This window comes from Sphaerodactylus townsendi, linkage group LG02 (genome assembly GCF_021028975.2).
Source record: "Sphaerodactylus townsendi isolate TG3544 linkage group LG02, MPM_Stown_v2.3, whole genome shotgun sequence".
In the NCBI taxonomy this organism is placed as follows: domain Eukaryota; kingdom Metazoa; phylum Chordata; class Lepidosauria; order Squamata; family Sphaerodactylidae; genus Sphaerodactylus; species Sphaerodactylus townsendi.
In genome coordinates, this window is record NC_059426.1 from 929,961 (window position 1) to 944,959 (window position 14,999).

The window sequence follows — 14,999 nt, forward strand, 5'->3', positions numbered from 1 at the left end:
GTGACCCCATGTCCCTACAAGCTGCATGCCTCTGCTGTTTCCCAGGTCACCATGCAGACAGGCAGTGTTTCTGCCCCAGTCCTGGGCCACCAATCAGCTGCATTCTGAGAGGAGGGAGGGAGGGCGGAAGCCCTACAGGAGTCCCATGTCATGCACTGCCCCCTCCCTCACCTTGTAGCTTCCACTGGGGGCGGGGGCTGATTTCCCACACCCACAACAAAGTGGTGATCCATGAAGTATGGCGATCACTGTGAAGGCTGGAGCTTTATCACTAAGGTTGTCAGTATCCTTCCCAGTGGAGGGAGTTGTGAGCAGCACAAGCCAGTCCGACTGCCCTCATCCACTGCAGATGCCTCTTCTGGATTCTGCTGCCTGTCGGTGGGTGGGAAATGACAGTTTGTTCAGTTCTGCTAAAGAAGCCTTGAAGAAGAGTATTTCAGGGTGGGAGGGGCTGGCGGAAGTTGTGCTTCTCCCCATGTCTTTGGCTTGTTTGGGTCAGGATTACAGCAGTATTTTCCAGGTGAGGGCGGAGTATAGTAAACCCTGCCCTTGAAAGTAAGAAAATAAAGAGCAGGCTGCCAAGTCATCCCTCCAGCACTGTTTGCTTGAGTGCATGGCTGAGATGTAAACTGTTTCCTTTCCATTTGTGTTTCTGAAGTGAGGCGGTAGCATTGGCATGATGGAGCACAGGTTATCTTTGTTCTAATTGTGCTTTTAAAAAAAGTTTATATTCTGTGGTGGCAGTTTCTATATGTCGAACCTTTATGGGAAGGGGGTGTTGTGTGGTTTCTGGGCTGTATGACCGTGTTCTAATAGAATTTTCTCCTGATGTTTCACCTGCATCTGTGGCTGGCATCTTCAGAGAATCATGGAGAAAATGCTACTAGAACACGGCCATACAACCCGGAAACCACACAACACCCCAGTGATTCTAGCAGTGAAAGCCTTCGACAATAATTTTTGGGAATTTTGTGCTATGTCCCTTCGCCCCAGTCTTAGCTCTTTTGAGGATTGAGGATTATAACTCCTAACTCTTTTTTCCGTTTTTGCTTTGTTCAGTCTCCTGCCTCTCCCACCTCATTCTTTTATCTGCACCCTTCTGAAATTACTTTCCAGCCGCTGGAGATTTCACAGGATGGCGGATGCATCCCTCCTCCCCTTTCCCTAATAGAAGCTGCCGTTCCAGAGGTATTTGTAGTTGATGAACTACTAGTAGAATGAGTCTGCCCTAAAAGGTTGATTCTTTCTAGATTAATTAATTGAATCAAGTACACTGTGAATATACATAGAAACATTTGCTCTGTGGAATTATTTTCAGAGAAAACTGGGCCACAAGGGGGCACAATTCTCCCTCTCTTCAGTGCAGAATAGTTTGAGTGGCAGACATTCATTTATTTCTATATTTACAATATATATACCCTGCCTTTTTACCCTCATCAGGCCACCCAGGTAGCTGATGTCCTAAAAACCGTTCAAACCAAACAAAAACAGACATCATTTAGACAATTAAAGCCAAATTAAAATACAACACACTGTACAATAAAATCCACATAGGTAAAAACAACAATTCACAGGGCAGGAAGGAGAGAGCACCAGATGGAACAAAAAAAGTCCTGTCCTGCTAATGGCAACAGGTAGGGGCAGGCGAGTCTCTCTGTCGCAGAGTTTTGGTGCCACGGTTGAGAAGGCCCTCTTCCAAGTTTGCAGTGTTTCTGATCTCAGAAGCTGGGGGCACCTGAGGCTGGACCTTGGATAATGACCGCAGTGGTTTCAAGTTGACAAAATGTAAACAAAACCACTGCTTATATACAGAATGAAACTTGCCTTGTGAAGGAATTCTTGAAGAGAGCAGGTCAGTTGCTACCTGTATGGCTTTTCTCTGGCTCCACACTTTGAGAATTGCTTTTCATAGGGAGTGATCTTCATTGGACCTCCTGGGAAGTGAGTCCCATTTTAGTCAGTGAGGCTGACTCCTAGGAAAATGTCTGGAATCCAGCAGTGCACAAGACCTAGCTACTTTAAATGAATTCAAATCTCCAGGCCCTGATGAGCTGCATCCCAGGGTATTAAAAGAACTACTGGTAGCAGAAGTAATCTCAGAACCACTTGCTATAATCTTTGAGAACTTCTGGAGAACAGGAGAAGTCCCAGTGGACTGGAGGAGGGCTAATGTTATCCCCATCTTCAAAAAGGAGAAAAAAGAGGACCCTAATAATTACCATCCAGTCAGCCTGACATCAATACCAGGGAAGATTCTGGAGCAGATCATTAGACAGACGGTCTGCCAGCACTTAGAAGGGAATACTGTGATCACAAAAAGTCCGCAGGGGTTTCTGAAAAACAAGTCATGCTGGACCAATCTTATCTCTTTTTTGGATAGAGTGACCAGCTTGGTAGATGAAGGAAATGATGTTATTGTAGCATACCTGGATTTTAGTAACGCTTTTGACAAGGTGCCCCATAATATTCTCGCAAGCAAGCTGGTGAAATGTGGACTAGACTACTATTAGATGGATGTCTAATTGGTTGTCTGATTGAACTCAAAGGGTGCTAATTAATGGCTCATCTTCATCCTGGAAAGAAGTGACTAGTGGGGTGCCACAGGGTTCTGTCCTGGGCCCAACGCTATTCAATATTTTTATCAACGACTTGGATAATGGAATAGAGGGCATGCTAATAAAATTTGCAGATGACACCAAATTAGGAGGGGTAGCTAATTCCCAGGGGACAGAGTCAGAATTCAAAATGATCTAGACCAGTGGTGGCGAACCTATGGCACGGGTGCCAGAGGTGGCACTCGGAGCCCTCTCTGTGGGCACGCGCAAACAGAGTGCCCCCCCCCCACATCTAGGCTGACCTGGGCCACTGGGCTCGATTATTAGCATTAAACCTAAGACCTATTTTTGGGAAGCAGTGTAGGTAACCCTGTCAAGCGCTGTTAAACCCCACTGATTTTCATGCAAAGAACAAAAGCGAAATCCTTTACCTGGGAGTAAGCTCGGTTGCTGGCAATGAGGCTTGCTTCTGAGTAAATCCTTCTAGGGTCGTGATTCACCCATTGGAAGAGATGCATGGTTACTTCAAAGCAAAGCCCCCGACTACCACCAAGCTTACTCCTGAGTAATGCATGCCTTGGAGCCAACCGTTTTTTCTAAACAAAAACCTCAGTATTCAGGTTAAATTGCCATGTTGGCACTTTGCAATAAATAAGTGGGTTTTGGGCTGCAGTTTGGGCACTCGGTCTCAAAAAGGTTCACCATCACTGACCTAGACAGATTAGACAGCTGGGCCAAAACAAACAAAATGAGTTTCAACAGAGATAAATGTAAGATTGTACACATAGGCAGAAAAAATGAAATGCAGAGATATAGGATGGGTAACACCTGGCTTGACAACACTACATGCGAAAGGAATCTGGGAGTCTTAGTAGACCATAAACTATATATGAGTCAGCAGTGTGATGCGGCGGCCAAGAAATCCAATGCGATTCTGGGTAGTATCAATAGGAGTATAGTGTCTAGATTGAGGGATGTAATTGTACCTCTCTATTCTGCATTTGTTAGAACTCACCTGGAATATTGTGTACAGTTCTGGGCACTGCAGTTCGGGAGGGATATTGACTGGCTGGAGTGGGTCCAGAGGAGGGCAACCAACCAAAATGGTAAAAGATCTGGAGTCCATGCCCTACGAAGAGAGGCGTAGGGAGCTAGAGATGTTTAGTCTGGAGAAGTGTAGGTTAAGGGGTGACATGATAGCCATGTTTAAATATTTGAAGGGATGTCATGTCGGAGAGGGAGCAAGCTTGTTTTCTGTGCGTCAGAGACTAGGACACAGAGTAATGGATTCTCTACATGATATGTAACAGTGATCCTGTTATTGTACTTGGAATGTATGGTACTTCTGGTTTTATGCCTAATAAAGGTTTTTGGATTAGATTGGAGTAATGGATTAGATTGGAGTAATGGATTCAAGAGATTCCACCTAAACATTAGGAAGAACTTCCTGACCGTCAGGGCTGTTCGACAGTGGAATTCACGGCCTCGGAGAGTGGTGGAGTCTCCTTCTTTGCAGGTTTTTAATCAGAGGCTAGATGACCATCTGTCGGGAGTGCTTTGATTGTGTGTTCCTGCATGACAGGGGGTTGGACTGGATGGCCCTTGGGGTCTCTTCCAACTCTATGATTCTATCTGGTGGAATACCCAGCACTTTCTTCTCTGTATATTACATGGCCAGAGATTGGCTGCACCAGATCTTGAGCTAGTGGAAGCGCAAGTGGGATTGTGGTTTTTCATTACATTTGTGTATGCTATTCTCATGATCATAGGCATACCGGGGCCAAATGGCGCTCGGAGACAAAAACCACTGCCCCCCCCCCCCCCCGGCATGCGGAGCCCCGCTTAGTCATGAGTTGGGCTCCAGCCCCTCTTCGCTGCCTAGAAGCTGGCGCGAGGGAAACTCATGCCCGGATTATAGGCAGGGAAGAGGGGTGCCCAGCTCCCCTGTACTGCCTACAAGCCGGGCACGAGGGAAACTCATGCCCGACTTCTAAGCACAGAAGAGAAACTCATGCCCAGCTCCCCTCGCGCCCAGCTTGTAGGAAGGAAGAGAGGCTGCCTGTTTGGTCACGTGGGGGGGGGGGGGATTCCAGCAAAAGGCCAAAAGGTGTGCGCCCAGGGACATGGTGTGCCCCATGTCCCTAGGGCCATATCCCACTGCTCATAGTTCAACCAAGCCCATGTCTATCCCTCAACCACAATTACTGTAAACAATTAGTGATCCTATATATAGGCAGGGTATAAACGTAAATAAATTATTAATAATAATAAATAAATGCTTTGCATTGAGTTAAATTGGGTGCATATATGTTTGTAAGAACTAGTGTAAAATAAGGGGCTGACAGTGTTTTGTCTCAGAAGTATTATCTTAAGAGAGCTATGGTTGATTAATTGCACAATACCTGATGGCAAGCTAAATAATTTTTCATACATATTTGGGGGGGAGGGGGTATCTGTTTTCCTTGTGTTTATTTTAAATTTTTTTTTTGCATACTAGCCATATACTGATCATGGTGTTCAAGCAGCTTATCATCAAGTTTATGCTCAGAGTGCTATTGCCATGCCAGCCCCTGTGATGCAGCCAGATTCTATTAAAGTAAGAAATGTGGTTTTTTGATCAATGATTTTTTTCTTCTTACTTTTCCGGTGTATCTTAATTGAACAAAGTATATTACAAGTTTAGTAAGTAGTAAAAAAGTTAAAGAATAATGCCATTTTTCCTTACAGAAGTACAAATGTTGTTATTTACTTCATGTGTATCACTTCCAAATTACAAGTTTTTCCTCTCTTTCATTTTATTTACACAAAAACATTGTAAGGTAGTTTAGGGCCCTGACTGTCCCAAGGTCACCCAGCAAATTTTCATGGCAGAGTAGGGAGTCAATCTTAAGGCCATTCTGCATGGTGGCTGAAACGGCTGTCCAGTGGCATAATTAATGCCGGTGGGGACACAAGACCATTCACACGGTCTTGTGCGGGCAGCGCCGAGGCTGCTGCGACCCACAGAGGAAGCTCCGCATGGAGCCACCTGCGGGTCACCCCATTTACTTCTCCTCCCTGCACAGTTATGGACACCTGGAGGGACACGCCCATGCTGCCCTCTGACCTCCAGGGGTCGGAGGGCAGTGTGGGTGTGTCCCTCCAGACATCCAGAGCTGCGCAGGGAGGAGAGGTAAGTGAATGGGAAACTAGAGGAGCCAAAAGCGGCGCCCTCACACCGGTGCACTTTGCACCGTGCCGGCACGAAAGCTGCTTTTGAAAAAACTCACCCAGGATGCGAGTTTCAAAAGCGGCATTTTCGCACCAGTTTGCGGGGGTGGGGGGGGTGAGCACAGGGCTGCTGCGATGCAACAGCACCAATGTCAGGCCTGCACTATACTGTAATGAACTGAGACCAGACAATCAGAATCACCATAGAAGAGTGGGATCTTTATTGAAAAGCTTAGACTCCATCTAAAGGCTTGCAAGCAATGAGATAAAAACTACAAAACAGTACCTAAGAAAATTCTCTTCCAACCCCCACAAAGACTTTCACATGCCAGACCAGACCAGTCTGGGAAAAGCGCCAAGGCAAAACAGATAAAATACATAGCAAAAAGCCACAGCAGGTGTTAGACAGTAACGAACCAACATTCCGGACCACTCTTCATACATACTTGGCCTGGCAGCTCACACGCCCGCAACTCTGATACAGATGGCCCAGCTATTATCATTGCTCATTGCTCAAGGCCATGGGGCCTCTTTCTGTTGCTCGCAAGTAACTAGCTCAATAGTGCTTAACTGTTTCTCCTTATCTGCCTTCCTGAGGGAGTAAACTGTCTGTCCCAAAAACAATGTCTCTTTCCCACTGTGCTTTCCCATGCTGATATTATGGGAATGCGAGGGTGGGGGAATTCTGGGTTGAGTCAAACTGTAACCTACAGATATATACCAGGGGCCAGAGAGCCAAACCCCAGTTTTGGCTATCTGGCTATTGGGCTGACAGTGTTCCAATAAAGCTCTTGAACCTTCCTGGAGTCTTGTTGACTGGGGTAACAGACCCTTATAGCCAGCTGTGCGAACAGCCCCCCAGGGATGGTGTTTTTACTGTCCCTAGGGCGCTGTTTTTCAGCTGTGCAGAAACAGCCTTAGATTGTAAGTCACCTTGATTTTTTTTAGAAAGTTGGAATAAAATTAGTTATTTTTTTAATGCCTTGCCAAAATATGTCCTCAATCCCTGTGTTGCAGGTTGAGATTCTAGGAAAGATTCAGTGTTTTAAGTATATGCTTTGTAAGCATTAGCTAAACAATTATTTTCATAGTCATATATTTTTTAAAATGCAGTCCAATTATGCATGATTCTATGTACTATATGGAGAAATGTCAAATAATTACAAAATGACTCAAAAAGAGAGCATAGTTGTTGTCGGGTATTGGTGAATGCTGGTGTATCACCCAAAATGTTGTGCCTTGTAACCTTTGACATGCATGTCATAGGTTCGCCATCATTGTTCTAGAGACAGTTCAGGTTTGATTTGATCTAGAAACCACTGTGGCTTTTTTTTGGGGGGGGGGGGGAGGTCCACAATATCTATGACACCCTTTTCTAACACTACATTTCAACAGAATCTACTTCCTTCATTGTCCAGCTTTCATACCCACATGTAGTCATCAGGAATACTATGGCAAGGATTAGCTTGATCTTGGTTTGCCAGTGACACATCCTTACGCTTAAAAATCTTCTCTAGGCCTTTCGTGGCTGCCCTTCTCTATCTAGATCACCTCGGAGTGGTTTCTTGGCTGCAGAGTCTCCCTGTTGGTTGATGATGGAACAGAAAATTTTGAACAATTTCAATTTCTTTGTTATCAACCTAAAAGTTGTGCAATTCCACAACAGTTGTTGTGCAATTCCACAACTTAGGTTTTTTTAAAAAAAAATTGCTAATGTCACTTTGTTAAAATATTATTAATTTTCTTTACAGTTGCGTTCACAAAATTTATTGTGCGGATTCCAAATAAAAAAGAATTTTAATTGCATTAGGCAACACATTCCCAGTAATAAATATTCAAGGATTTAGGCATCTTAAAATCTACCCAAATATTGCTGTATGCAGACTTGCAGAGGATTTTTTTTACCTAACCCTATTTTGCAGCTATGCCAATGTCATTCTAAATGGACCTGTAAAAGTCCATTGGACCTTAGTTTTGTGAATGGCAGCCCAGGATCTGTGAGACCTCACTCCCCACCCTGCCATCAAAGCAAACCACTTTGGGTTCCCACTGGGGAGAAAGGAAGTAAATAAATAAACCCGGAATCATAATCCTGTGGCCTGAAACAACACATTTGTTCTTAAGATGCCCAATAAAATATGCCTAGAACCTTAGGGATTTTGAAATACTGTATATACTCGCGTATAAGCCGAGTTTTTCAGCCCTGTTTTAAGGCTGAAACGTGCCCCCTCGGCTTATACATGAGTCACCGCTTACCAGCCGGCTCTTCAGGCCTCTGCTTAGGCTGGGGGCACGGCCGGGACGACCTCCCTGCGGCTCCCTGCGCTTGTTGCTGCCCTCCTCGGAGGGTGAAGGGGGAACCCCGAGGCACCCTGGCTGGGCTTCCTCAAACCCCGGGAGGCAGAGGGAGCTCCTTTTTTGGGCAGTGACTCCCCCTGATGTCACTGCCCAAATTAGGAGCTCCCTCCGCCTTCTTCTCTCCCCGCCAGCTGGCAGGCAGAGGGAGCTCTTTATTTGGGCAGTGACATCAGGGGGAGTCACTGCCCAAATGGCTTCCCACCGTCGGCTTATACGTGAGTCAATAAGTTTTCCCAGGTTTTGGTAGTAAAATTAGGTGCTTCAGCTTATACACGGGTCGGCTTATACACGAGTACATACGGCAACAATGGTTCCAGAAGTTTAGATGAGCTGAAGAATTACCTCCATGGGTCAGAAATCCTGGGCCTAATTCTGCATCTCCACCAGTATGTGTTGATCAACATAGATTTTGTTCTAACTCGGGGGTGGATTTTAAGATACCTAAATGTCCTTGTTCAGGTAATTGTTGCCACTGTGCGTGGGAGGCCCAAGCTAGCAGCCGAAAAAGTGGGGGAGGGGAAGAAAAAAATCCAGATCCAATCTGAAAAACAAGCTAGGAATCCAAGAGGTTGAGAAGTCTCATAGATGTCTGCTTTAGCACAGTGCAATAAAATGTATATTTAATATCTTTTAACAGACATCTGTGAGACTTCTCAACCTCTTGGATTCCCCTGCCCAGGCTAGCCCAATTTTGTCAGATCTCAGAAGCGAAGAAGGGCCGGCCCTCATCTGTGTCTGGAAGGGAGATCCCCAAGGAATTACAGGGTCATGACATGGAGACAGGCTTCTTTGTGTCGCTTGCCTTGGAAACCCCATGGGGTCGCTGTAAGTCAGCTGCAACTTGATGACACTTAACACACACACAGGATAGTCACAAGCTAGTTGGTCATAGCAAAATGAAACCTTGTCTGCCCTAGGCTTTAGACATTTAATATAGTAAATTACTATTTTGAAATGTACAGGTTTTTTTCCTTTTTTAGGAAGCCAGGATACACTCTGTGAGAAGAAATTTTTCTCATTCTTCGTCCATGAGTTTGAAACCTCGATATGCGCGAAGTCCCCATTTTCATCCTCGAAAAGATTACAGATCAGACGACTCAATCCTCACCACCCCATCCTCTACAGACTCTGTTAAATAGAGCCTTAATTGTCTGCCAGATTACTAGTATGTTAGCACATGAAGGTATGTAATTTTGTAGCTCTTAGCATTTACTGAGTACAGTGAAGTCAAAATGCCCTTACTTTTTGTAAGAGAAAGATCTTGTACTTACATAAATTCAGTTAGTAAACATAAATTGCAGGATGAAATCATGGTTACCTGTTTCAATTGATACACTTGAATGGTAACACAGATTTGCAGTTTGCAAATTACAAAGGCACCATTATTAATGCAATTTAAAACAAACATATTTGTGTTAATGACAAATTAAAAATGCATTTTCACCTGATCAGCTGCAAGAACAACTGACTACAATATTAAAACTATTTTGCTGGAAAGATAACAATCGCTGCCCTTCACCATTTTAGTCAACATTTCTATTGAAACATATTTGTGTGTATCTTACATAATTTGAGTGTTTTCCACGTTTCATTTGAAATCAGCCAGTCCTACATTTCTTGGATTTAAAATTTTTAAACGTCCTGTTCAAAACTGAAAACTAGATCATCTGCTTGTATCTGTATAAGTTTGTCTTACTGATACAAATTTTAAATAAGCTGAGCCTTACATACATTTGTGATACTATATTAGATGTGGAAACATTCTGTCTATTAGAGTGTTTAAGTACACACATTCGGCCCTTGAGTCTTGTCATCATCTGCCTTCTCCCTGTGCAGGATTAAAACAAATCACTGCCTATATCATGTCCTGAGGAGGAAAACATTGTTTCTCTTCACCATAAGAATTGCAATTCATTGTTACGTTCTTTTCGAAGCTTTTTGTTGTTATCTCTAAGCTTAAGTTACTTTGGCAGAAGAAATGTGCCTGCAAGCCAAGTTACCTTTTGTTCTCTGCATAAAAAAGACCATCACATTCTTTCATACTTCTATATAACCTGTGCATTTTGCTTCTTGCTCTTGCTCTTGCTTCAAAGTTAATTTCCAGCCCCTCTTAGGGCTAATTTTTCACTTTAATGTAAGGTAAAGTTTTTTGTAAAGGCAGTATTGCAGGGTCAGATTTCCATAATTTAACTACCAGTACTGTCTTTTAATATTATACTGGAAAACATATTCAGCTTGTTTGGCCTATACTAGTTTTACCTGTTATTTCAAATGCTAGAATTAGGGAGCATCAATTGAGACTTCCTAAAATGTTATTTATTTTTCTAGTAACACTGTTAAGTCTTAAAATAAGTTTGTACCTTTATTGAGCAGAAAGAAGATCATACCCAAAAAATATTTATACCTCTTGTAAAAATGTTTGTGATAACTAAGCAGCTGTCAGATTTAAATAGTTTATGTCAAGTATAAATAACCTGAGCTGCTGGGGTATCAGTTTAATGTTACTGTTTTTATATTTGCAGAGGTTTTGGAATATATCTGTATAAATGTATTGACATCTCTTGAAATTACTTTGTACGAGAGGATTTGTTCAGTTGTAAATATCCTTGTAAACAATGAAAGTAGCCAGGGGAAAACCTTGTGTTCTGTTACGGTGGTCTTATTTCCAGTTGCATCATGACACAGTTGTGCATAACCCATTCCATCTAAGCAATCAGGGTGGGTTTTAAATCTTTTGCTTGGATTCTCATTTTTACTTTGTTCAAACCTCTTTTTCCTCGAAGAATTTCGAAATGTAGATGTCCAAGAAGTGCTTAGTATTTACAACTGCAGTTAAAAAAATTATTCATATTTGAAATCCATTGATATAACGGCTTGTGTTATGGAATTATTGATATGTGATGTGTGCATCACGTAAGATAATACTCAAGAAATCCCATTTTAGTTTGTTTCCATTTAAAAGAACGATACAGACATAAAGATTGTTTTATATTTGTCAGTATTTGGCCAAGCCTTATTTCATAAAAACAGAACATAATAATTGAAATAAGGTTCTGATTAATGAGAGGTCTTATTCTAGGACTTATTCTAGGGGGATGAATTCTATATTTTTGTCCAAAAGTTTAAAAGTTGCATTTGGCACTCCGGTTCTGTATTATACACAGTGTGCATCAGTGTGTTTCATGCAGATTATTATAGAACTCGGGGTGATACCTAGAAAACACTTTTAACAGCTAGCTAAATCAAATAAACCCCGTCTCATCTTCCTTCATTCTGTTTCTCCATGAAAAACATTAGTTCCCAAGTCCAAGGTGCTTTCTTGTTTCATATTACGACATCTAATTTGTATATTGAGTGATATACGATAAGCATTCACAATGCTTCTTAGTTTTTGTTAAAAACGGAACTTGTATTATTACTCTGTGTTAAAATCCTGATTTTAAAACTTTGAATTGGGATATATAACAATCATATTAACCATAGATTTTGAGGTGAATAATTTATTTAAGCAGTGTATATGATCATAACTCCAAACATATTTGTAAGAAATATGTAAAGAAATGCCATAATGTCAAAAAAAACCCAGGATTTAAAAAAAACCAGGATTTTCCTGTGTCTGGAAATCTACCTATTTGATATTTTAAAGAATGAACATCAAATTGGTAGTCATTCTCAGGAACAAATAAAAGTTCAGTTTAATTATAACACAGCCACTTAACTTTAATATTTCTTAATACTATTATATTTTTAAATCCTCTTGAGAAAAAGCATATTGCATTCCATAATGATTTAGTCAAAGGTAACAGAACACATGGCTTTGCATACATATCTGTATTTTAATAAGTAGTTTTATACTGTTAAGTTTATTGTAATATATGTTCATGTATGTGTTAATGTGAAATGGTGATTTCGTGAGACTTGAATTTATCTTCATATTGTGGCAGCTTTTTAAAAATGTGACATGGCCGATATTTCAAGGACACATTCATACAAATCTAGGAAGATAGAGTTTTTATTTAAAATGGGCTAATTCCCAATTATATCTGCCTAAGTTTTTGTGGAGTTCTGATTTTAAATAGAATGTGACATAGCAGAAAAGTATGCATCTTATTTGGGACTTCATTATTAGACTGTTTTTTCAGATATTTTGGTATAGCAACACTTTTAAAATATTGCAGAAAGCAAGCTGCAAGCTGATAAATTTTCTGCCAGAGACATTGTGGTAATATGCAGTCATAATTACGAAAAGTATGCAAAGCACAAGCATAACCTTAAAATTTTTGCAGACATAAAAATAGTATTGGACCTGATCTATGGGGTGCCTACTCTGTTTATGTACTCCAGATTCATTGATGTGAGTTACTACAGTCTTGTAAGCCAACATAAATGTACAGAAATGTCAATTTCACTGTAATTTAGAGTTTTGCAAATGTTTTATCCATTCCTTTTTTGTTCAAACTATGGTCATAGTACATCAAAAGTACTGCAGCAATTCTTGGAGGAGATTCCTGTAGACTCAGGAGACCTCGCTCTCTCTGGCCTCCAGACCAACTACATACATACACATGCTCCAGAGCATAACTTATGTGGAGACCAGAGACAAGGGCATGGATTCCATTCACTCTAGTGGCCTCTTGCTTCACCTGCATATGGGAAGAGGGGAACGTAGGGTTCTGCAAGGTCAGTGGGAAGCTACCACATATGAGTACTAAGAATCCATGCCCACAATGGGCCAAATTGTGCTGCATATGGATAGTATACAATAACCAGTAGCACTCTTATAACTTGTACCTTCTCACAAAAACCAGTGGATTTGTAATATTTAAGTTTCATTCAAATAAAACATTATTTGCCTGCTGCTTTGATGCAAATTCATTCTTGAGAAATTTGAATGAATCAGTTCATTGGTCCTTCCAGCCTGGCCTCCTGTCTCACGTGGCAAGAAACCAGTTCCTGTGGAGGCCCATCAGCAGGGCCACTGAGGCTGAGGCTTCCCCTGATGTTGCCTCCTGGCACCGGGATCCAGAGCTTTGCTGTCTCTGAGATGTGTTGCCTTGAAGCTCCTTTTTCTCACCATGGCTGCTGGTGGCCAATGACGGACTTCTCCTCCATGAATGCTCTCGCCTGGCAGTGCATTCCATAATTCAGTGACTTGTTGAGTAAAGAAGTGCTTCCTTCCGTCTATCCTGTGTGCCTTTCCCATCAACTTCATGGGGTGTCCCCAAATACCAGTATTATAGGTGTAAGGAATTCCGAAAGCAGAAATAAAAGGCATTGATTCAAAGTCCGTTTATTCAGACACTTCAGAAAGCACACATACACGGGATGGCAAGACTGCCTGCTCCCACCAAAACTACAGGTTATAACCGTTCTCCCCCCACCACCACCCGGTCACATTCTCATGGGAACGGAATGCTAGTTTCACACATCTAAGATAAGGCCACAAACAAAGTTACTATGGAGGATTCTGGCTCCTCGCCTGGCCGAAGGAATTCTGTCAAGGCCGGACGGCAATCAGAAGAGCGAGCTCAACCAGCATCTTTACAGTAGGAAGGAGAGAAAGGCTCCCGCTATCTGCTTTCTCCACTCATGTATAATTTAATTTGTTTTGTTTTTTTAATTATTATTTTAGAAGTCCCAGTCTCTTCAGGCTTTCTTCATAGGAAAAGTGCTCCAGGCCTTTGACCACCCTCTCCTGTACATGTTCCAGCTTTGCATAGAGAGACATTGAGGCACCACTGTACGCAAAAATAAATGACAGTCAGTTCTCTGGGATTAATTGTAGTCTGGTATCAGCAAAAAAGAGAATCATGGCTGGAACCATGCTATTAGATGCGTGGGAAGGACTGTCCTCAGTGCCTTCTGTCTAGGTCGGAAAGGGGGAATTGCCCCTCCCCCTGATGTTTCAAGCCATGTGCTTATTCCTGTAAGGAATCAGCAAGGACCAGACTTAAAGTAACTTTAGGAGTTCTTTAATTCTTAAACTTCCATGATGCACAATACAGGAAATGCAGATTCTGACCTTCCCCAGATGTGTAGCTGCTTTTAAGAGCTACTTCTCCCCCCCAAAGCATAAGGTAAACAATCCCAGAACAAAACGTTGGTTCTCACAGGGACAGAAAGCAAGATTTCACACAGACAGAAAGCAAAGTTAAGATAACAGCAGTCCTGGGCACACAGCCCAGCCAGAGGAATCCTCCCAAGGTCGAGCTGCTTGACTGAAATTAAAACACAACCTTACACTCTGCCTCCCCAACAAAAGCCCCCCCCCCCCCCGGCTTGTGAGGGAAAGACTTATGAAAAGCAGAAATTAAAGAAGGCGCATCAATGTTTTCAACATAAATCCATTGATTATGGCCGGAAGGGTATCCAACCCAAGAGACTAAATATTGTAAGCGTTTGCGGTAGCCGAGGAGTCCAAGACGCAGCATCAATCTCAGAAGTGCTTGTGTCCGTCAATCAATCACTGGTGGGGAGATGCACCTCCCGATGGAGTGCGTGCACCAAGCATGTCGTGGAATCCAGAGCCCGCTTGAAGTAAGCTAGAATGATAAACAAAGGGTGAATGTTACTTAACGAATTGGGTTGCATCAAAACTTCCAATCGAGAGCAGTCACGTTATACGTATCACCTGTTTTTAATCTGAAAGGGGACCTATGAATTTCTTGCCAAAGCTTGGAGATATTTGTGCACATCTCTTAAGTTTTTTAGGTGGACAAATAAACCCATGCCCCCACTTGCAAGGGAATTCCAGACCCGATGCTTCTGTCTGCTTGCATTTTCTGGGCTTCTTACGGCAGAAAAGTTGTGGCGATGGCGACACCGACTTCCCACCCCTATGGGCCAGAGTTCGAATCCACTCGCCAAACTCCGGAG

General features: G+C 42.4%; 1 protein-coding gene across 1 annotated transcript in view; it reads left to right on the forward strand.

Annotated features, from left to right (window-relative positions):
• Positions 1 to 12,981, forward strand: part of BOLL (boule homolog, RNA binding protein) — a 33,924-nt gene extending 20,943 nt beyond the window's left edge. Inside the window, exons 9-11 of the mRNA XM_048483328.1 lie at positions 1,060 to 1,188; positions 5,053 to 5,151; positions 9,104 to 12,981. Of these exons, the coding sequence (XP_048339285.1) occupies positions 1,060 to 1,188; positions 5,053 to 5,151; positions 9,104 to 9,262 (387 nt within the window). The 3' untranslated portion in view covers positions 9,263 to 12,981. The remainder of the gene's footprint in view (positions 1 to 1,059; positions 1,189 to 5,052; positions 5,152 to 9,103) is intronic.
• The last annotated feature ends 2,018 nt before the right edge of the window (positions 12,982 to 14,999 follow it).